A 22,504-nucleotide genomic window follows, 5' to 3' on the forward strand; every position below is an offset into this window, starting at 1 on the left:
CTAGCCTCTGACCTGCTCTTGTAGCCACAAGCCTGACTGTTATCCAGGTTTTGCTGCATGTGGACACTGAATGCATCATTAACTGAGGAGTTGCGAATGGAACTGAACATTGTGCAATCATCAGCGAACATCCCCACTTCTGACCTTATGATGGAGGGAAGTTAATTGATGAAGCAGAAGATGATTGGACCTAGGACACTGCCCTGAGGAACTCCTGCAGCGATGTCCTGGGGCTGAGATGTTTGGCCTCCAACCACCACAAATATCTTGCTATGTGCCAGGTATGACTCCAGCCAGTGGAGAGTTTTCCCCCTGATTCCCATTGACTTCAATTTTTATAGGGCTCAAACTGAGCATCAGTGAGCAGGTTATTGGTGAATACGTGCCGTTTCATAGTACTTTCAATGACAACTTCCATCACTTTACTGATAATTGAAAGTAGACAGATGGGGCTGTAATTGGTCAGATTGAATTTGTCCTGCTTTTTGTGGACAGCAGATACCTGGACAGTTTTCAACATTGTCGGGTAGATGCCAGTGTTGTAGCTGTACTGGAACAGTTTGGCTAGAGGCGGTGGGGCCGAAATTCAGGGTCCATATAAGACCCATTTCTGCTGTTTTGCGACGGCCATGTGAAAAATCTCCGACCTGAATTTGGGTTGGGACGGCCACTCGATTCCGCTGCATAGCCGCCACAAAACGGCAGAAACGGGCCTTATTCGGGACCTGAATTTCGTCTCCCAAGTCTTTAGCACAACAGCCGGAATGTTATTGGTGCCTATAACCTTTGCTGTATCCAATGTGGTCAGCCGGTTTTTGATACCATGTGGAGTGATATACAGATCAGCCTTGATCTAACGGAATGGCGGAACAGGCTCGAGGGGCCAAAGTTCCAACTGAATGCTGGAAGTTGGGGCATAAAAGGCGATCGCTGCATCCAGCACTGACACTGGGCAAATGAGGGAAGCAGGGTGGAAGCCTGCAATTTGCTTGGCCCCATGATGGGCATTATACTCTGCCAGCATTACTTGCCAGAAAGCAGAGGAGAGCGGGGAATCAACAGAGAGCATTTGCCCGAGAACAATTAAAAAACTGACAGAACAGGGCTGGTTACCTAATCCTAAATACCCCCAAAGACGTTAGTTCCTCTGTAGAGAGAAAAATGGCTGAATGCCAAATAAAAAAAAAACACATTCACTGTCCTGGCCTGGCACATGTTGGTAACCTGGATTAAGGAGCAAGGTGATGCACCACTGCTGCCAAATACACAAAAGAGGTAATGTCTCATCCAAGGAGTGAAGACAGCATCAACTAATCGGAAGAGCCTGTACAACACGAGGAAGATCTCAACAGTGAGTATGACTGTGAAGTAGCAGCACAGGATACATATGGACTGGAATGGAAACAGTGGTCGTTGAGGATATCTGCAAAAGTTGCTGCACTGACACAGAAACTATCAGCAGAATACAAATAAGGCAGCAGTGGAATTAGCAGCTCACTAGTTGTAGTTCACTAGTTGGCAATGCAGCTGTAGAATGCTGCACCAGCTCATCATTAATAAGCATAGAAGCTTTATGCTAGACCTATTTTTTTACTGCTGTTTTGGAGGATGACGTTCTCTCAGTAGCACTGAATACAGAACCAACTGCTCCTGGCAATACCCCACTGTTTATACATCCGAGTTCATAGAATCATAGATATTTACAGCATGGAAAGAGGCCATTTTGGCCCCTCGTTCCATGCCGGCCAACAAAGAGCTATGCAGCCTAATCCCGCTTTCCAGCTCTTGGTCCATAGCCCTGTAGGTTACGGCACTTCAAGTGCACATCCAAGTATTTTTAAAATGTGGTGAGGGTTTCTGCTTCTACCACCCTTTCAGGCAGTGAGTTCCAGACCCCACTATCCTCTGGGTGAAGAAATCTACCCTCATATCTCCTCTAAACCTCCTACCAATTACTTTAAATCGATGTCCGCTGGTTGTTGACCCCGCTGCCAAGGGAAATAGGTCCTTCCTATCCACTCTATCCAGGCCCCTCATAGTTTTATACACCGCAATAGGGTCATCCCTCAGCCTCCTCTCTTCCATAGAAACCAAACCCAGCATCTCCAATCTTTTTTAGAGCATTGTCGGCCCCAGAATTACCAGGTACACAAAGAGACTGTAAGAGTGAGGCCTGATGAAGAGAGAAACTGATTAATACGGGTGCATTTCTGCTCAGGGAAGCCCCTTTTCCTCAGAATGCGAGATACTGACCGGAGGACACTGGGCCAGCTTGTCTGACGCCACCATCTGTACGTTCAGGTGTTTAGCCTGAGACTTCCCTCGTGACTTGATCAGCCGCTGTAGCACCTACAACCAAAAATTAATCACAATAATAAGCCTCAGCGTAACATTTTTACGCATTATAACGCTTCACTGTATCACTCGTATATTAGAGGCTTCTCACTGTAACACACTCCGACATACAGTAACCTGCCTCACTACAACACTCTCTGAAAGACAGTAACCACTCACGAGAACATTCTCTGATAAGTGAGCCATCACTGTAGTACTCTGATATACAGTAACCACTCACTATAACACTTCCTGATCCCTCACTGTAACAGTCTCTAATACACAGGGATCCCTCACTGTAACACCGATACACAGTAACCCCTCACTGCAACAATGTAAATATTTATTGGTTTTCTACGTTAAATATACACATACTAGCAATTAGTTGGACTGCTGTAATATATTTCAATTAGGATCTTTACAGCTAATATCCAGAGGAGACTTTGATCTCTTTAATCTGGGGCTAGATTCAAACCCACATCCTAGATGTAAAAAGAACAGGTTTTGAAATTGTGTAGGCTCTTCCCTCCAATTTCAGATTCACTGACATCATAAGAATGTAAGAATATAAGAAATAGGAGCAGGAGTAGGCCATGTGCCACTTCGAGCCTGGCTGATCTGATCTTGGGCTCAACTCCTCTTCCCTGCCCGCTCCCCAATAAGAACATAAAAAATATAAGACATTTCTTCAGTGTCACTAATTCCTAATACATATATATACTCCACCAACAATGCATTATCAATGATGATGTGTCTGAGAACTTGTTGTTCAATTCAAAGTAGTCCCCCAAAGTCCATGCAAAAATACACAAAAATATGGTTGTTGCCTTGAAAGAAATCAAACATTCCAGTGTCGCTTCCCAGTAGCCATACACAAGCCTTCAAGAGGTCTGTTTGTTTGTGCTCCTCCCTAAAGACTCATGGTGCTTTCATCCAATGTTCACATGTGAGCACTGGAAGGCTGGACATCACTGCCCAGTTTGATCCTTCCCTCACCCAACATCCAGGCATGTATACTTTTCAGTAAGGCTGGATAATGATCAGGAGTAAGAATGCTGGCCAATATTCCCTTCCCTGATCCAGGGATGCTGCATCCATTGTTCGTTCCCCATCCATCATCCATGGGGAGATCAACTAACTGAGGCATGCACCAGGGTTTGAACCTGGAGAATTCCTGGTTTTATATTTCCGATATGGCATTGTTACCTCAAAGCCATCGGGCAAGCAAGCATACCCTTTCTGACAGAAAAAGAGTCACTCCGGGTTGCTTCTTAAACTTCCAAGCCTGGTTAGCAGTAGTGTTAAGGAAGGCCCGAGTGCGGGCCACTTTCAAACGCTGTGTACCATGCCAGGGAGCTGGGTGAATAAAAATATATTAGTGGTGCTTGAATTACACTGTGTGGAATATAAAAACTTTTAAAGTCTCTTACCTTGGGTGACGCAATCTTTATGTAGACTATAATTGGGGCCAGAGAGGTTTTGGCAAGTTGGGCAGGATGGTTTATGGTATCTGCATCAAGAGCCACCAACTGCAGTGTCCTGGCTAGTTCAAAAATACGCTCTATCTCACTCTGTACTTCAGCTACAGGGAAAGAGCCAAAAAACAAGGCACTTTTACTGAAAGTAACAAAAACAGATCAAATACTGCAGGCCCCTTCTAGAAGAATCATTTTTGGTTCAATATTCTGTGTACTCTTCAGCAAGTAACACATGTCTTGTAATAATGACAAGGCCATTATTGCTGGCTTGCAATAATCAGCAGGGGTTTCTGGGTTACATGGAGGTCTATACTTTCAACAGTTGGGTTCAAACTCAGAACCATAGGCAGGAATTGAGAGATCTAATGAAAAGCTTGTCCCCTCCAACTACACAGCACAGATAGACAACATCTTATATTGGGGTGCTCGGTTTCATATTTAATTGTTCATCTCAGATCATGGATTTGACGACAAGCAATGATAGTCATGAAACCATGACAACGGCAAAAAAGAATTGGAAATCCAGAATTTTCTTTTTTGTCATTAGATTTCTCCTCTCACTCCCCACCTGAAGGCATTGACTCCTTGCTGAGGTACAGATCCAAGCACACGAGTTGCCTCCAGCTTACTCAAGTGGCCATTCTTTTTGTGCGTGCCTGACAGCGCGTGTCAAGAGGCCATCTGACTCTTGAATCCATCCCAGCAGAGCTTGATACTTTACTCAGCTAATGCTCACCAACACACACCTCCAGCAAGGTCAGTGTACAGTGAGGAGTGGAAAACCTGGATAACTTTTCCTCTTTAATGGGGTGAGGGCCGAGAGCAATTGCAACAGTCCCTGCTACCATCATGTATAAGAGTAACTAACTCAGTACAGACTGCAGATCAAAGCTGGTACCATCCTTGTCCATTACTGTCAGTTACTCACTGTAAATCTGCTGAGCCACTGAGCATATCTTTAATTTATAATCGTTTTAAGCTATGCTTGTGGTGTTTGGATATAAACCATTTGTTTTAGTTTTCCAATTTTCTTCCTTGCACTCCTGAGGGTAGTTACTCATTCTGGGCTGCAGTTTCATGGGTGCTGGGTGCCGTCCAGTGCCTTATCCAAGTGCTCATTCTTTATGTATGAGCCTAGACAGCGAGTGTTGGCGAGCTATTTGACTATGGAAGCTGTCACAGCTAAGATAGACCCTGACCTCGTTTGCAGGCTGACTCGGGTGTTCTCAGTGATGCTCAGAGGGAACACAGGTCAGCAATTCATGGGCCTATGGAATTTACCCAAACGTACACACATGCACACTTTTCCAACAGAGGTCGCTGGATAACAATCAAGTTCCTTCAAATGCAAATTAGATAGATTTCTTTCAGAAAATAATCTTTTGGGATATAGTGCATGATTCATTCGAGATATGTTAAGTGGGATTAGACTGGATAACCTCTTGTTGGCTGGCGCAGAAATGATGGTAAGTACTACAGGGAATCGAATACGGCCAGGGTAACCTCCTGGACTAGATTCAGTCGCCTGGAAGGGTTGGACAGGAATTTTCCCAGATTTTTTTTTTCCTCAATTGGCCTGGGTTTTTAATCTGGTTTTTGCCTCTCCCAAGAGATCACATGACTCTGGTTGGGGAGGAGTGTGGAACATTTCGGTGCAAGGGGTGTCGCAGTGCTCTTTACCTTTCCGCCATTGTTCATAGAATATGTAACCTTCAGGGCTGCTGACCGAGGGCGGTGTGGCTCTTTGTCGGCTGGTGCAGACACGATGGGCCAAAATGGCCTCCTTCTGCGCTGTAGATTTCTATGTTTCTATGACCTATGGTGAGTGTAGCGTGTTTGGAAGGAACAGGCGATTTTGGGCCCTGTGTCAGTATTTACAGGGCCCAAAGTGTGTCGGTATTCACAGGGGCTCCCCCCGGGAGTGTGTCTATATTTACAGTGGGTCCCCGGGGAGTGTGTCAGTTCCCAAAGCATTCCACCACTGGGGGTTTCCTCGCTTCATGTCTGGGTCTGTGGGAGACTAATTGATAGAGATCGATTGCTGTGATTGGTCAACAACTCCATATCGTTGTATCTTGTGACTACCAGGAGGGTCGATGGTGAACTAGATGGAGTTTGGTCTTTCTCTGACTCGCAATTCCTACATTACTAAGAAACCCTGTTTTTTTTTTCCCATCCATTTGCCCAGGGGGAGTGAGTCTATTTGCAGTGCCTTTAATTCCAACATAGGATGATGAGTCTTCAGTAGACAACACCATTAAAATGGCCATCTCATACCTGAACAATGCAACTACAGTGGCATTTAAAATACAGCTTCTGAAATAAGAGAACATTAGGCAGATCAGCAGAGGAAAGTCAACAAAAGATGAGGGGGAAACAACACTATATTAAATGCATACACAGTACTTTTTTTGATTTCCATAATCTAAACATATTTTTGTTTCTGTAACTTCATGGTTTTTGATACAATTTCAGTAAAACAATCCACGACTGGCCTTTCCAAGCCACAGGTCTGTGCAGAATTTAGTTCCACGCAGATCTCAGTTTGGGATGTCTTCAGATGTTTATGTATACTACTCAGTAACACATTTTTTGCATGCCAGATTGCACTGCATTTCCTGTGTGATGTTTTCTGCATGCCTGTTAATAATGCATTTCCTGCATGCCTGATGGTAACACATGTCCTGCAAGACATTTTCTGCATGCCTGATGGTAATGCATGTCCTGCATGGCATTTTCTGCACGTCTGATGGTAATGCATTGCCTGCATGCCTGATGGTAATGCATTTCCTGCATGTCTGATGGTAATGCATTTTCTGCATGGAATTTTTTGCATGACTGATGGTAATGCATTTCCTATATGCCAGAAAGCAATGCATTTTCTACATGCAAAGTAGTAATACATTCTCTACATATGAAATAGTTGTGCATATTCCGTATGGGTTAGTAATGCATTGTCTACATGTTGGATTGTGGATTTTCTGCATGCATGCTGGATAGCAGTGTACTAACTACTGGTTTACAGCATACTCTCTGCATACTGCTTAACAACACGCTGCCAGTGTACTGCATACCAATGGACTATCCATGTACCAGGTTACACACAGCAGTGCATACACTGGCAGCAAGGCAGCTACATGCATCCAGGACAGAGGAAAAAAACTCCAGACAAACAATGCAGAAAGGTCAAGGGGTGGTGGGGGTCAACTCCGATTCAAACTCTGCGCTGATGCCTAAACTCAGTCCTTATTCTAATCACTGAAGTGCTGGATGGAGATGTAGGGTTGTGGATAGTGCACCAATTCCCCAGCAACTGTAATAATAAATATTTAATGAAATGAAGCTACTTGAATATATTTTGGGTCGTAACAATGGTGTTTACATTTTTGAATTACTAGGACAGCATCTGAGTTTCAAACGTAATGAGTTCTTAAAGGAATTGCATCGTCAATTATCCACTACTATTCATGAATTGTCCTATCCCTCCAGGTTTTCTCCCCTACTCTCTCAAAGGCACTTGTCATGTTGGTTAACAGTTGCATGGATGCCAGCACCCTCTTGTGGCCATTCTTCATGTGTGCGCTTAGACAACTGAGTGTTGGTCAGCTATCTGACTGTGGAAGGCAGCGCAGCCTACCCAGACCAATCCTCACCCAATGCCCGCACGCATGCGCGTTCCAGCAAGGGTAATTGGATAGTGATGACACATGACAACTCTGGCTGAATTTTCCCTTTCCTATCCCAGGTTGCTAAAGTCAGTGGTAGCATACAACTAGTTCCATGCTACTGAGATCAGCTAGCTCAACACAGAACAGCGATTGGACCTAGCTCTTGTGAAGCTTTAATCTGCACCCTGCCCTTCGCTGGATGATTATTAAAAGTATGGTCAAGTTTCTGGTGCCTAGTAGTGAAATCCTGCCAATGCTGGAATAGGGAAAAGAGAGAGAATAGTGTGACTGGGACACAGCCAGGCAAGACTAATATTTCACCAGATAAGGATACAGTATTACTCTATTATTCACTCTCCAATTATATACCTTGCAGATTATCTATCGAGAGTTTTCATGGGATAAAGCCTTGCTTGAGAAGTCAATTCACTGCATGAACAGTTAACACTAACCTTCTTCAATCTCAAAAATTATTCCATCAATTTATGACATTTATATTGTGCTGTCTTCTTTCCCACGCTTAGGATAATACTCTACCATATGTGTAAGACCAGAATTTGGGAACTCTCAATTATCCCCCAATTTCTATAGAGCACTGGAGGGGGGGTCTCAGCAGAGTAGTTTCCACTGTATGTTACAAAACATTCTTCCTGTAGTAAGTCCAATCAACCCAAACCATCAATCACAAAGAATAGGACAATGGTGTCAACGATACAGATTTATTCTTTTTAAAGCACGTTGTAATTATAAGAGCAATCTGAATTTTAGATTTAGAATTTTTATTTATATAAAAGGTGTTACCGTCTCCCTCTTCAGCTCATGAATGTTGATGCCAATTGTAGCATCCCTAACACTGACCTGGCTGAGGTCTGTTAACTCAATGTGGGCCGTGGATCCAACTTGGGGCCTCCTTGATCTGTGTGGCTCAGTACGACACCAGCCATCAGCAACATCCCAAAATGGTCAAGTTAAGTGAAACTCCGAGGACCAGCAGTACTGCACATCCTAGACACGAGCAAAAACTGACCATCCAGAGGCAAGACTTTGTAAGAGATCCAGGGTGGCTGAAAGCAAAACACTCTGATGGGGCAGATAGGATTTCTGACTTCTCTGTTTCTTGCTACCTTTCCATGACACTAGTGATTGCCTTGCAGCCTTGTATAGTGGCCTGAGAGTCTTTATAGCCCCCTGCATACCCTGGCATTGATGCTGTGTCTTCTTCTGCTTGTGCTGCCCTTGATATCCATGTGCATTCTCCAATTGAAAGCAAGGAGAGCATGCATGCACAGTTTTTTTGAAACCACCTATGCTTCTTGCATTGTTTTCTCATTCACATTCCAAAAGGACAAAACAACAAGAGGCAGCCACGTGTTGATTCGAATCGAGATCGCAGGAAACTGACTACGTTCCAAAGCCCGAAGGCAAACCCTGAGTGCAAGGAATGATAAGCAACTCGAGGTGCATACACGTACACACACACACGTGAGACACAGGATAATGGCATGGGCACGTCATGGTAATATATACATACCCAGAACATCTGAGGAGGAAGGAGAGTAGTGATGGAGTGAGAGAATGAGAGAAAAATCAAAGACAGTCAATTTAATTTGTTCAAAGCATGCGGCACAGCAATATTTATTCAAATTCCGATTAGAATTTATCAGTATGTTAGAGTAGATTAATGTAGATTACCAGTTAATTATGATATATGTTCATTATTCATTTTATTATGACCTTAGAATAAAATACAAAAAGCCTCTATTTTTCCCACTATAATTAGAAGTCTAAAGATGTGGTGAATCCCTGGTTAACCTGACTTTGCTCACAGACCTGTTGTGTACTTCCAACATTTGCTATTTTAAAGTACAGTCTTCTGTTCTTAATTTGAAGTCAGCTAATTTGAACTATTGGATACAGGTACAATGCCCCGAATTCGGGATTCCAAAAACCGGAATTGTCCGAAAACTGGCCATTTTTGAGGCGGCCATGATGGCGACATTGGGCGGTGAGGGTCAAGGAAACTGGTAAAAAAAAATGCAGCGCCAAGGGGCCTCTGGTGGCGAGAATCGGCGGGCGGCGAGGAGCGCCAACAACATGGTCCGAAATCCGGTAAAACCTGGAAACCGGCACAGACTCAGTCCCAAGGTTGCTGGATTTCAGACTTTGTATCTGTAATACAAACATTTTTTTAAAAGTTTACATTTTATTTATGTTAGTTAGTTTTCTTTTTTGTGCAAAAATGTCCTTGAATTATCAGCAATAGATTATAGATACCAAACTGGATGTGGTAATCCCGGGCTGTGTTAATTTCACTCTGGGTTGAAGGGTGAAACTGAAATCTTATTTCAGCAAGTCTTGTACTTGAATTTAGTGGTCATTTGCAATACTTTCCAAATCCATAGACATCATTTTGGTCACTTTATGATTTTATAAAAACGAAACGATATAGAATCATAGAATGATGTAGCACAGAAAGAGGCCATTCAGCCCACTGTGCCTGTTCCGGCTCCATTTCCCAATGTGGATAATTCCCCTTCATAGAAACATAACATAGAAAATAGGTGCAGGAATAGGCCATTCGGCCCTTCGAGCCTGCACCACCATTCAATAAGATCATGGCTGATCATTCCCTCAGTACCCCTTTTCTGTTTCTCTCCATACCCTTTGATCCCCTTAGCCGTAAGGGCCATATCTAACTCCCTCTTGAATATGTCCAATGAACTGGCACCAACAACTCTCTGCTGCAGGGAATTCCACAGGTTAACAACTCTGAGTGAAGATGTTTCTCCTCATCTCAGTCCTAAATGGCCTACCCCTTATCCTAAGACTATGTCCCCTGGTTCTGGACTTCCCCAACATCGAGAACATTCTACCCTCTTCTAACCTGTCCCATCCCGTCAGAATCTTATATGTTTCTATGAGATCCCCTCGCATCCTCCTCAACTCTAATGTATAAAGGCCCAGTTGGTCCAGTCTCTCCTCATATGTCAGTCCTGCCATCCCAGCAATCAGTCTGGTGAACCTTCGCTGCACTCCCTCAATAGCAAGAATATCCTTCCTCAGATTAGGAGACCAAAACTGAACACAATATTCCAGGTGAGGCCCCACCAAGGCCCTGTACAACTGCAGTAAGACCTCCCTGCTTCTATACTCAAATCCCCTCGCTATGAAGGCCAACATACCATTTGCCTTCTTCACCACCTGCTGTACCTGTATGGCAACTTTCAATGACTGATGAACCATGACACCCAGGTCACGTTGCACCTCCCCTTTTCCTAATCTGCCGCCATTCAGATAATATTCTGTCTTCGTGTTTTTGCCCCCAAAATGGATAACCTCACATTTATCCACATTATACTGCATCAGCCATGCATTTTCCCACTCACCTAACCTGTCCAAGTCACCCTGCAGCCTCCTAGCGTCCCCCTCACACCGCCACCCAGTTTAATGTCATCTGCAAACTTGGAGATATTACACTCAATTCCTTCATCCAAATCATTGATGTATATTGTAAAGAGTTGAGGTCCCAGCACTGAGCCTTGTGGCACTCCACTAGTCACTGCCTGCCATTCTGAAAAGGACCCATTTATTCCGACACTCTGCTTCCTGTCTGCCAACCAGTTCTCTATCCGCGTCAGTACATTACCCCCAATACCATGTGCTTTGATTTTGCACACCAATCTCTTGTGTGGGACCTTGCCAAAAGCCTTTTGAAAGTCCAAATACACCACATCCACTGGTTCTCCCTTGTCCACTCTACTAGTTACATCCTCAAACAATTCCAGAAGATTTGTCATGAATCCATGCTGACTTGGACCGATCCTGTCACTGCTTTGCAAATGCACTGCTATTTCATCCTTAATAATTGATTCCAACATTTTCCCCACTACTGATGTCAGGCTAACTGGTCTATAATTACCCGCTTTCTCTCTCCCTCCCTTTTTAAAAATTAGTGTTACATTAGCTACATTCCAGTCCATAGGAACTGATCCAGAGTCGATAGACTGTTGGAAAATGACCACCAATGCATCCACTATTTCTAGGGCCACTTCCTTAAGTACTCTGAGATGCAGACTATCAGGCCCCATGGATGTATCGGCCTTCAATCCCATCAATTTCCCTAACACAATTTCCCGCCTAATAAGGATATCCTTCAGTTCCTCCTTCTCACTAGACCCTCGGTCCCCTAGTACCTCCGGAAGGTTATTTGTGTCTTCCTTCGTGCGAAGACAGAACCAAAGTATTTGTACAATTGGTCTACCATTTCTTTGTTCCCCATTATAAATTCACCTGAATCCGATTGCAAGGGACCTACATTTGTCTTCATTAATCTTTTTCTCTTCAAATATCTATAGAAGCTTTTGCAGTCAGTTTTTATGTTCCCGGCAAACTTCTTCTCGTACTCTATTTTCCCCCTCTTAATTAAACCCTTTGTCCTTCTCTGCTGAATTCTAAATTTCTCCCAGTCCTCAGGTTTGTTGCTTTTTCTGGCCAATTTATAGGCCTCTTCCTTGGATTTAACACTATCCTTAATTTCCCTTGTTAACTACGGTTGAGCCACTTTCCCCGTTTTATTTTTACTCCAGACAGGTTGTGTGATCTTTAAATGTTTGCCATTGCCTATCCACCGTCAACCCTTTAAGTATAATTTGCCAGTCTATTCTAGCCAATTCATGCCTCAAACTATCGAAGTTACCTTTCCTTAAGTTCAGGACCCTAATTTCTGAATTAACTGTGTCACTCTCCATCTTAATAAAGAATTCAACCATGTTATGTTCACTCTTCCCCAAGGGGCCTCGCACAACAAGATTGCTAATTAGTCCTTTCTCATTACACATCACCCAGTCTCGGATGGCCAGCTCCCGAGTTGGTTCCTCGACATATTGGTCGAGAAAACCATCCCTAATACACTCCAGGAAATCCTCCTCCACCACATTGCTACCAGTTTGGTTAGTCCAATCAATATGTAGATTAAAGTCACCCATGATAACTGCTGTATCTTTATTGCATGCATCCCTAATTTCTTGTTTGATGTCGTCCCCAACCTTACTACTACTGTTTGGTGGTCTGTATACAACTCCCACTAGCGTTTTCTGCCCTTTGGTATTCCGCAGCTCCACCCATAGTGATTCCACATCATCCAAGCTGATGTCCTTTCTTATTATTGTATTAATTTCCTCTTTAACCAGCAATGCCACCCCGCCTCCTTTTCCTTTCTGTCTATCCTTCCTAAATGTTGAATCCCTGGATGTTGAGTTCCCAGCCTTGGTCACCCTGGAGCCATGTCTCCGTGATGCCAATTACATCATACCTGTTAACTGCTATCTGCGCAGTTAATTCATCCACCTTATTCCGAATACTCCTTGCATTGAGGCACAGAGCCTTCAGGCTTGTCTTTCTAACACACTTTGCCCCTTTAGAATTTTGCTGTAATATGGCCCTTTTTGCTTTATGCCTTAGGTTTCTCTGTCCTCCACTTTTACTTTTCTTCTTTCTATCTTTTGCTTCTGCCCCCATTCTACTTCCCCCTGCCATATTAGTTTAACTCCTCCCCAACAGCACGAGCAAACACTCCCCCTAGGACATTGGTTCCAGTCCTGCCCAGGTGCAGACCGTCCGGTTTGTACTGGTCCCACCTCCCCCAGAACCGGTTCCAATGTCCCAGGAATTTGAATCCCTCCCTTGTGCACCACTCCTCAAGCCACGTATTCTTCTGAGCTATCCTGCGATTCCTACTCTAACTAGCATGTGGCACTGGTAGCAATCCTGAGATTACTACTTTTGAGGTCCTACTTTTTAATTTAGCTCCTAGCTCCCTAAATTTGTCTCTCCATGGTTAGCACAATAAAAACAAATCACAGAAATGTAAAATAATCACAAAGATCTCAGAGCATGTTTCATAGCTGCTGAATATCAGAAAATCTCTCTGCCAGCAACTTGCTGTTATGCTCCTGTCTGAATTACATAGGAACATAAGAATTAGGAGCAGGAATCAGCGATTCTGCCTGTCGAGCCTGCTCCGCCATTCAATAAGGTCATGGCTGATCTTCTACCTCAACTCCACTTTCCTGCACTAGCCCCATATCCCTTGATTCCCCTAATATTCAAAAATCAATCGATCTCTGTCTTGAATATACTCAATGACTGAGCCTCCACAGCCCTCTGGGTCGAGAATTCCAAAGATTCACCACCTGAGTGACGAAATTTCTCCCCAATACTAAATGGCTGACCCCTTATTCTGAGACTGAAGCCTCTGGTTCTAGATTTCCCAGTCAGCCTGCATCGACCCTGCCATGCCCTAAGAATTTTGTATGTTTCAATGAGATCACCTCTCATTCTTCTAAACACTAGAGAATATAGGCCTAGTCTACTCAATCTCTCCTCATAGGGTAATCCTCCCAACCCAGGAATCAGTCTGGTGGACCTTTATGGCAAGTATACCCTTCCTTAGGTGAGGAGACCAAAACTGTACACAGTACTCCAGGTGTGGTCACAACAAGGCCCTATATAATTGCAGCAAGATGACTTTACTCATACTCAAATCCTCTTGTAATGAAGGCCAAATAAAATACTATTTGCTTTTCTAAATGCTTGCAGCACCTGCAATTTTCAGTGATTCATGTACAAGGACACTCAGGTCTCTCTGAACACCAACATTTCCCAGTCTCTCACCATTTAAAAGATATTCTACTTTTCTATTTTTCCTACCAAAGTGGATAATTTCACATTTCTCCACTTGCCATGTTCTTGCCCACTCACTTAGCTAGTGTGTATCCCTCCACTTTTTTTTATTAGTTCGAGGGATGTGGGTGCCGTCGGCAAGGCCAGCGTTTATTTCCCACCCCAAATTGTCCTCGAGAAGGTGGTGGTGGTGAGCCACTTTCTTGAACCTCTGCAGTCCGCATGGTGGTAGGAAGGGAGTTCTCGGATTTTGACCTAGTGACTATGAAGGAATGGTGATATACTTCTAAGTCAGGATGGTGTGTGACTTGGAGGGGAACTTGGAGGTGGTGGTGCTCCCATGCACCTGCTGCCCTTGCCCTTCTAGGTGGTAGAGGTTGCGGGCTTAGAAGGTGCTATCGAAGAAGCCTTGGCAAGTTGCTGCAGTGCATCTTGTAGATGGTACACACTGCAGCAACGGTGCGCCGGTGCTGGAGGGAGTGAATATTTAAGTTAGTGGATGGGGTGCCAATCAAGCGGGCTGCTTTGTGCTGGATGGTGTCGAGCTTCATGAGTGCTGTTGGAGCCGCACTCATCCAGGCAAGTGGAGAGTATTCCATCACACTCCTGACTTGTGCCTTGTTGATAGAGGAAAGGCTTTGGGGAGTCGGGAGGTGAGACACTTGCCACAGAATACTCAGCCTCGGACCCGCTCTTGTTGCCACAGTATTCATGCGGCTGGTCCAATTAGGTTTCTGGTCAATTGTGACCCCCAGGATATTGATGGTGGGGGATTCGGCGATGGCAATGCCTTTGAATGTCAACGGCTGGTGGTTACACTCCCTTGTTGAAGATAGTCATTGCCTGGCACTTGTGCAGCATGAATGTTACTTACATTTATCAGCCCAAGACTGAATGTCATATGATCTTGCTGCATGCGGGCATGGACTGCTTCAATATCTGAGGAATTATGAATGGCACTGTACAGTCATCAACAACTGTACCTTATGCTGGAAGAAAGGTCCTTGATGTAGCAGCTGAAGATGGTTGGGCCTAGGATACTGCCCTGAAGAGCTCCTGCAGCGATGTCCTGGGGCTGGAACGATTGACCTCCAACCACCAAAACCATCTTTCTTTGTACTAGGTATGACTCCAGCTAGTGGAGAGTTTTCCCCCCTGATTCCCATTGACTTCCATTTTACCAGCGCTCCTTGATGCCACACTCGGTCAAATGCTGGCTTGATGTCAAGGGCACTCACTCTCACCTCACCTTTGGAATTCAGCTCTTTTGTCCACGTTTGATCAAAGGCTGTAATGAGATCAAGAGCCAAGTGGACCTGGCAGAACCCAAACTGGGCATCAGTGAGCAGGTTATTGGTGAGTAAGTGAAGCCTGTTTGCATCCTCCTCACAACTTACATTCCCACCTAGCTTTGTTTTTTCCTCCCATAAAGTTGGGTACTAACTGCCCAATGCCCATGTTGGTTCAGCATAGGAGGAAGAAAAGGTCTATGATCAGGAACATGGAACTAGAGCTCATGCTGTATGTACATGTATTGTACTTGAGGCCAACTCTTAAATATTGTGCACTTTTTATAGTTCAGTTTTTTTTTAGATTTCAAGATACTTATATCACATGGTGTAAAGGTGATGAAATAGTAGCAGGAAATGAAGGAATGCAACATAATGTCTTGGTCAAGTTCTTGAAAAGTGATTGACAAATGAGACAAAATCCCCAGCAAGTCCTGCTCCTGATGCTGGTCTAGTTCTTCTTCTTGAAATTCACTTGGGGCCATCATATCGGCAAATGAGTGAATGAAGGAAAAAAAAACACTTATTACAGGCAACAATTGTAACAGCAATGTGAAACCTATCATAGAAATATAGAAAATAGGTGCAGGAGTAGGCCATTCGGCCCTTCTAGCCTGTACCGCCATTCAATGAGTTCATGGCTGAACATGCAACTTCAGTACCCCATTCCTGCTTTCTCACCATACCCCTTGATCCCCCTAGTAGTAAGGACTTCATCTAATGCCTTTTTGAATATATTTAGCGAATTGGCCTCCACAACTTTCTGTGGTAGAGAATTCCACAGGTTCACCACTCTCTGGGTGAAGAAATTCCTCCTCATCTCGGTTCTAAATGGCTTACCCCTTATTCTTAGACTGTGTCCCCTGGTTCTGGACTTCCACAACATTGGGAACATTCTTCCTGCATCTAACCTGTCTAACCCCGTCAGAATTTTAAATGTTTCTCTGAGGTCCCCTCTCATTCTTCTGAACTCCAGTGAATACAAGCCCAGTTGATCCAGTCTTTCTTGATAGGTCAGTCCCGCCATCCCGGGAATCAGTCTGGTGAACCTTTGCTGCACTCCCTCAATAGCAAGAATGTCCTTCCTCAGGTTAGGCGACCAAAACTGTACACAATACTCCAGGTGTGGCCTCACCAAGGCCCTGTACAACTGTAGCAACACCTCCCTGCCCCTGTACTCAAATCCCCTCGCTATGAAGGCCAACATGCCATTTGCTTTCTTAACCGCCTGCTGTACCTGCATGCCAACCTTCAATGACTGATGTACCATGACACCCAGGTCTCTTTGCACCTCCCCTTTTCCTAATCTGTCACCATTCAGATAATAGTCTGTCTCTCTGTTTTTACCACCAAAGTGGATAACCTCACATTTATCCACATTATACTTCATCTGCCATGCATTTGCCCACTCACCTAACCTATCCAAGTCGCTCTGCAGCCTCATAGCATCCTCCTCGCAGCTCACACTGCCACCCAACTTAGTGTCATCCGCAAATTTGGAGATACTACATTTAATCCCCTCGTCTAAATCATTAATGTACAGTGTAAACAGCTGGGGCACCAGCACAGAACCTTGCGGTACCCCACTAGTCACTGCTTGCCATTCTGAAAAGTCCCCATTTACTCCTACTCTTTGCTTCCTGTCTGACAACCAGTTTTCAATCCATGTCAGCACACTACCCCCAATCCCATGTGCTTTAACTTTGCACATTAATCTCTTGTGTGGGACCTTGTCGAAAGCCTTCTGAAAGTCCAAATATACCACATCAACTGGTTCTCCCTTGTCCACTCTATTGGAAACATCCTCAAAAAATTCCAGAAGATTTGTCAAGCATGATTTCCCTTTCACAAATCCATGCTGACTTGGACCTATCATGTCACCTCTTTCCAAATGCACTGCTATGACATCCTTAATAATTGATTCCATCATTTTACCCACTACCGATGTCAGGCTGACCGGTCTATAATTCCCTGTTATCTCTCTCCCTCCTTTTTTAAAAAGTGGGGTTACATTGGCTACCCTCCACTCCATAGGAACTGATCCAGAGTCAATGGAATGTTGGAAAATGACTGTCAATGCATCCACTATTTCCAAGGCCATCTCCTTAAGCACTCTGGGATGCAGTCCATCAGGCCCTGGGGATTTATCGGCCTTCAATCCCATCAATTTCCCCAACACAATTTCCTGACTAATAAGGATTTCCCTCGACTGTGCCCACCACCTCTGGGAGCTGGGGATCATTATACATAGGTGACTTCTATGCGGTAAGTGTATATCATTGTTTTCTGTTGGGCTTGACAGCAGGTTCTCACTGTAGAGGTGATCTCTCCAGCACACGCAGTCCAGGAGAAATATGAAAGCAAAGAGTAGAACATTTAACTCGGACAAGGTAAATCTGGGATACTGAGAAGCCCATGTTTCTCCAAACCTTTTTCAAAAAGGAGACCTTTAAACATTGGGAATCAGTCGGGTGGCTCTTCCCTACACTGCCTCCTTTGCTTGAATATTTCCCCTACGTTTTACTGACCTGACTGGACATTGTCGTCACACCATCATTTTAGTATGGCTTCCTCGGACTTGTACTCTACTGTATTGGCTACACGGTTCAGCATTCCATTTATTTGTTGATTCCTGCTCTGCAGTGATGGGACATATTGAGTATCAAGTCTACAAAGACTCCTTAGATGTCTTTTAACTTCATTCTGAGCTATTTTAAGACCAGTCATGGAATATGGATCTCACCTAGTTTTCCTTCCTATGTGCACTATACTTCATCTGTCCACTTGCATATTGATGCCCAACTCACTTTGTAATTTGAGCTACTTCTTCCAAATCAACTCTTTCTCCTAGTTTGGTGTCATTTGATCAATTTGAAGAAAGACAGACTTGCATTTCTATAACGCTTTTTACAACCAATGAGGTACTTGTGAAATGTAGTCACTGTTTAAAGTAGGAAAGCCAATTGGTGGCAGCCAATTTGCAGACAGCAAGCTCCCACAAAGAGCAATGTGATAATGACAACATTATGTTTTTGATGTCTGTTGAATTTGCATTGTGTTTCTGAATCTAAAGCATTGGTGTGAATTAATGATCATATTTTTGGAACATTAATTGTCCAAAATATGACCCGAGGCACCTCATTAAGTATTTCCCCTACAACATCCGCACTCCTCTAACAAGTATTGATTGTTTACTAACCTTCAGCCAGTTTCTCACTCAGGCCCAAGATGTATCTTGAATCCTCACATCTTCCAGTTTAATTCATAGCCTCACATATAGAAAGTTAGCAGACGCTTGTTGGAAATCTGGGTACACTATGTGGTAGGGCCTTGAACAGGCAGATAGGGCTGTGTTTAACAGCTCATCAGAAAGATGGCAGAAGCTGTGTCTGAACAATCTGAACCTTTCTCCGAAGGATAAGTAACAGAAATGGGCAGAAATACCGCCTCCTGGCATCAGATGGCGCTGTCTACTCTACTATCCTCTGACACTTCATATGTGCTGTAAGGGAACCTGCTGCTGTTTCTAGCTGAAACACAAGTTATCAATAAGAGTCACATAGTCAGAGTGACAGAGTCATATATCACCAATATGGGGGCTCACCAACAGCACGTGTGAGCCACACTGTTCAATCCAACCCCGCAAAGCCATGTACCCACATTAACCCGAAAACCGACGGCATTTCTTAACACTTTCACCATATAATATTTCCCGTAGCTAGCAATGTTATGTTTCCGTAAGTTGAGGCTACTAATCGAAGGTTGATACACTTGTACAAAGCTGTGTAGCCATGGGGTAGCCTCTGTAGAAATATCATTCAAAACGTGTCAGGAACAAGTAAAAGGAAAATGTTCTCCTTGTGCGGAGAATGGATGCCAGCCTTGTGGAGAAAGGCCAGACATGATCCAAACATCACATATAAACAAGTTCGAGAATGAACCTAACACATTTCAGTAGCCATTGTGCTACAGTGACTCAGAGAAACACTGTGTAAGCAAACCTTATGCACCCGAGGCTAAGAATCATAGAATAATACAGGGCAGGAGGCCATTCGGCCCACTGTGTCTGTACCAGCTCTTTGAAAGAGCCATCCAATTAGTTCCACACCCCTGCTCTTTCCCCGTAGCCCTGCAAATTTTTTCATTTTCAAGTATATATCCAATTCCCTTTTGAAAGTTACTACTGAATCTGCTTCCACCACCCTTTCAGGAGCACGTTCCAGATCACAACAACTCGCTGAGTAAAAACATTTCTCCTCATCTCCCCCTCTGGTTCTTTTGCCAATGATCTTAAATTTGTGTGTCCTGTAGTTACCCACCCCTCCTGCCAGTGGGAACAGTTCTTTGACAAGCTACATGTTCATCATTTACAGGGCTGTTCTACAGAGGTGGAGAGGCTGCCGCTGTACGATTGAAATGTAAATATGTTGTGAAAAGCTGCAGTGGTTTTCTGTTAAGGACAGAAATCCACGGGATACTGAAGGAAGAGAGTTACTCACCCAGGCTGGAGCGAGTGCTAGAGCGCTCAATTATTGTATGTTTACTGGGATTGTTCAGCACCGATCGTTTGGCAAGTGAGATGTCGGCTGTAACTCGTGTGATTGATATTCTGTCAACAGAAAGCAGGGTTACTTGTAGCCTTCCCACCGAAAGCACTGGCATTCACATATGCACTTTCCACCAGGTGCCATCAGAGGGCGATCAGGAGCAGGACTATTGCCTGATTTTTTTTCCTCTCACGAACACCGAGGACATTGAGGCCAATATTAATACCCATATCATGAGCCTCCGGGTGAAATGAGCAAGCAAAGTACAACCCACCACTGAGCTTTGGGACCCTGCTGCTCTGTTAGGCACAGTTTGACACTGGGAAGGGCTGTATCCCATAATTTATCAGGAATAGTTTACTACTAGAAAGGGGCCGAAATTGCCCTCCAATAGAAAAGTGGTACTCTCACTGTTTTTTTAGTTTTTTCTCTGCCCCAATCCATGGGGTGGAGACTCGAGCGACATTCAGCTCTTTGTTTATTTTTTTTCCTCGGGGCGGTGTTCCGCTTGGCTGCGGGGCGGATGTGCCCATGCACGGGAGCGGGCATCGCTGATCGTCACCCGCACCGCACTGCAACCACATTAGTGACACCCACTGGGCCATCAGGGAGGGTTTCGGCGCAGCCAGTGGCCCGGTACCCATGAGCGGGTGCCAGGGCAGCCTGTTGGTGGCCCGGCTGAACCCGTGGCCGTCATTGTTGGGCCGACCTCGGAGTCAGCCGACAATGAAAAGAAAATAGCGCCTGCGCTGCCCAGGCACACGCATCTTCCCGCCGGGGAGAGCTGTCGGGGACACCGAGTGTCGGCCGCTCCGCTCCCACGGGGCAATTGCCCGCGTGGGGCGGAAATGGGGTCGCCGCCGGTCAGGAGGAGGTCGTTGCGTGCCCGACAGGGCGACGACAATCACCACAGACAAAAACATGGAGGGCAATTTATTAAATGTCGGGGACTCTGCGCCCAAAAGGCGCGAGACCTGACCGACCCATGGTCGCCTCTTTGAGGTAGTCACGGCTCTTATAGAAACGGACAATTTCGGCCCCATAATATTTACAATACAGAAACAGGCCATTTGGTCCAACAGGTCCCCACCGGTGCTCATGCTCCACACAAGCCTCCTCCGACCCTTCTTCATCCGCCATCTTTCTATTCCTTTCCCCCTCATGTGTTTATCCAATTCCCCTTCAATGCACCAATGCTATTCGCCTCAACTACTCCCTGTGGTAGCGAGTTCCACTCTCTGGGTAAAGAGCTTTCTCCTGAATTCCGCATTGGATTTATGTGTGACTAATTTGTATTTATGTTTCCTCGTTCTGGTCTCCCCGCAAGTGGAAACATCTCATTATCTACCCTTTCAAGTCCGTTCATTATCGTAAAGGCCTCTATCAGCTCACCCCTCAATCTTCTCTTTCTAAAGAAAGAAGCCCCAGCCTGTTGAATAGTAAAGAGTAAAGCTCACTCCTGGTCAGCACCCATCCCCACCCCCCACTTCTCACCCCCCCCCCCTCTCACCCTCCACCCCCACCGAGTTCAATTCTCAAGTTCCAGCTGGGCTCCCATTCAGAGGGCCTGAGTTTAACTCCCCACCATCCCCTGGACTCTCACTGGGAGATTTTTGGTTTCACTCTCGGGGATTGAATTTAACTTTGGTTGCGGCACAAGATGGGCAGTTGTGGACTGGCTCCCCCCAAACACTTGACAAAGGAGAATGGGCCAATCCTCGCCCGCTCATTTTAAGCCCTGGTCAAAGGTGAGTTTTATCCCTCCCACGCCCCAGTCTTCCACTGGCCTCCCATTCGGAGCGCTCAGATTACAAATCCTCATCTTTTGTTCACCTATTTATTTATTTGTACTTGTTTTGTTCTCACCAATGTTTCGTTCCTGCCCTTCCAGAACAGCCTGATGCCTTGCTAGGTGGGGTTTACGGTCACCAGTCGCACTCAAGTGCCTCGCCCAGGTGGTCATTATTCATGTATCAACCTTAACAGGCTAATCCACCACGTGGGGCATCACATCAGATTCTGTCCTCCCCGATGTCAATGGGGAAGGGGGGGGGGTTTATGCAGGGGGAGGTGGGGAAAGGTCACTGGATAGCAGCCAGGACACAGGAACCCTGGACACTGAGGCCAATATTAAAGCCCCTACCCTCACCCCAGCTGAGATCAACTGATGGTGCATAAGCTGGGATCGAAACGGGGCCGTTGAGCTCCGTTACTCACTGACTAAAGCTTCTCGTCCATCAGGGGAAGGTATGCACAAAGTGAACCATCGCCGCTAGATACTGCACAACCACACATTACACAGATTATATATACCTTCTTTATTTACTGTGAATTGTACAGACTAAAGATTGTTTTTGTCATTCCTTACCTTCCGTCAAACTTATGTTTCAAAAAGTCAAACAGAGCTTTCTGCATCATATCCGTCACCTACACAGAAACAGAAACAGGTGAAGCACATTTATTTGTTGCCACAGTTGAAAGCGAGGGTCCTGTTTTAGTCAGTGGGT

At 44.9% G+C, this 22,504-nt stretch overlaps 1 protein-coding gene across 4 annotated transcripts in view; it reads right to left on the reverse strand.

Moving 5' to 3' along the window:
• Positions 1-22,504, reverse strand: part of cacnb1 (calcium channel, voltage-dependent, beta 1 subunit) — a 132,067-nt gene that overhangs the window by 14,361 nt on the left and 95,202 nt on the right. For all 4 annotated transcript variants that reach the window (XM_070864683.1, XM_070864684.1, XM_070864682.1 and 1 more), the window contains exons 8-11: positions 22,366-22,424; positions 19,950-20,059; positions 3,765-3,916; positions 2,254-2,349 (exon numbers count right to left, since the gene is read on the reverse strand). In XM_070864683.1, coding sequence (XP_070720784.1) covers positions 2,254-2,349; positions 3,765-3,916; positions 19,950-20,059; positions 22,366-22,424 — 417 coding nt within the window. The remainder of the gene's footprint in view (positions 1-2,253; positions 2,350-3,764; positions 3,917-19,949; positions 20,060-22,365; positions 22,425-22,504) is intronic.

Source organism: Pristiophorus japonicus, chromosome 21 (assembly GCF_044704955.1).
Source record: "Pristiophorus japonicus isolate sPriJap1 chromosome 21, sPriJap1.hap1, whole genome shotgun sequence".
NCBI classification, from domain to species: Eukaryota; Metazoa; Chordata; class Chondrichthyes; family Pristiophoridae; genus Pristiophorus; species Pristiophorus japonicus.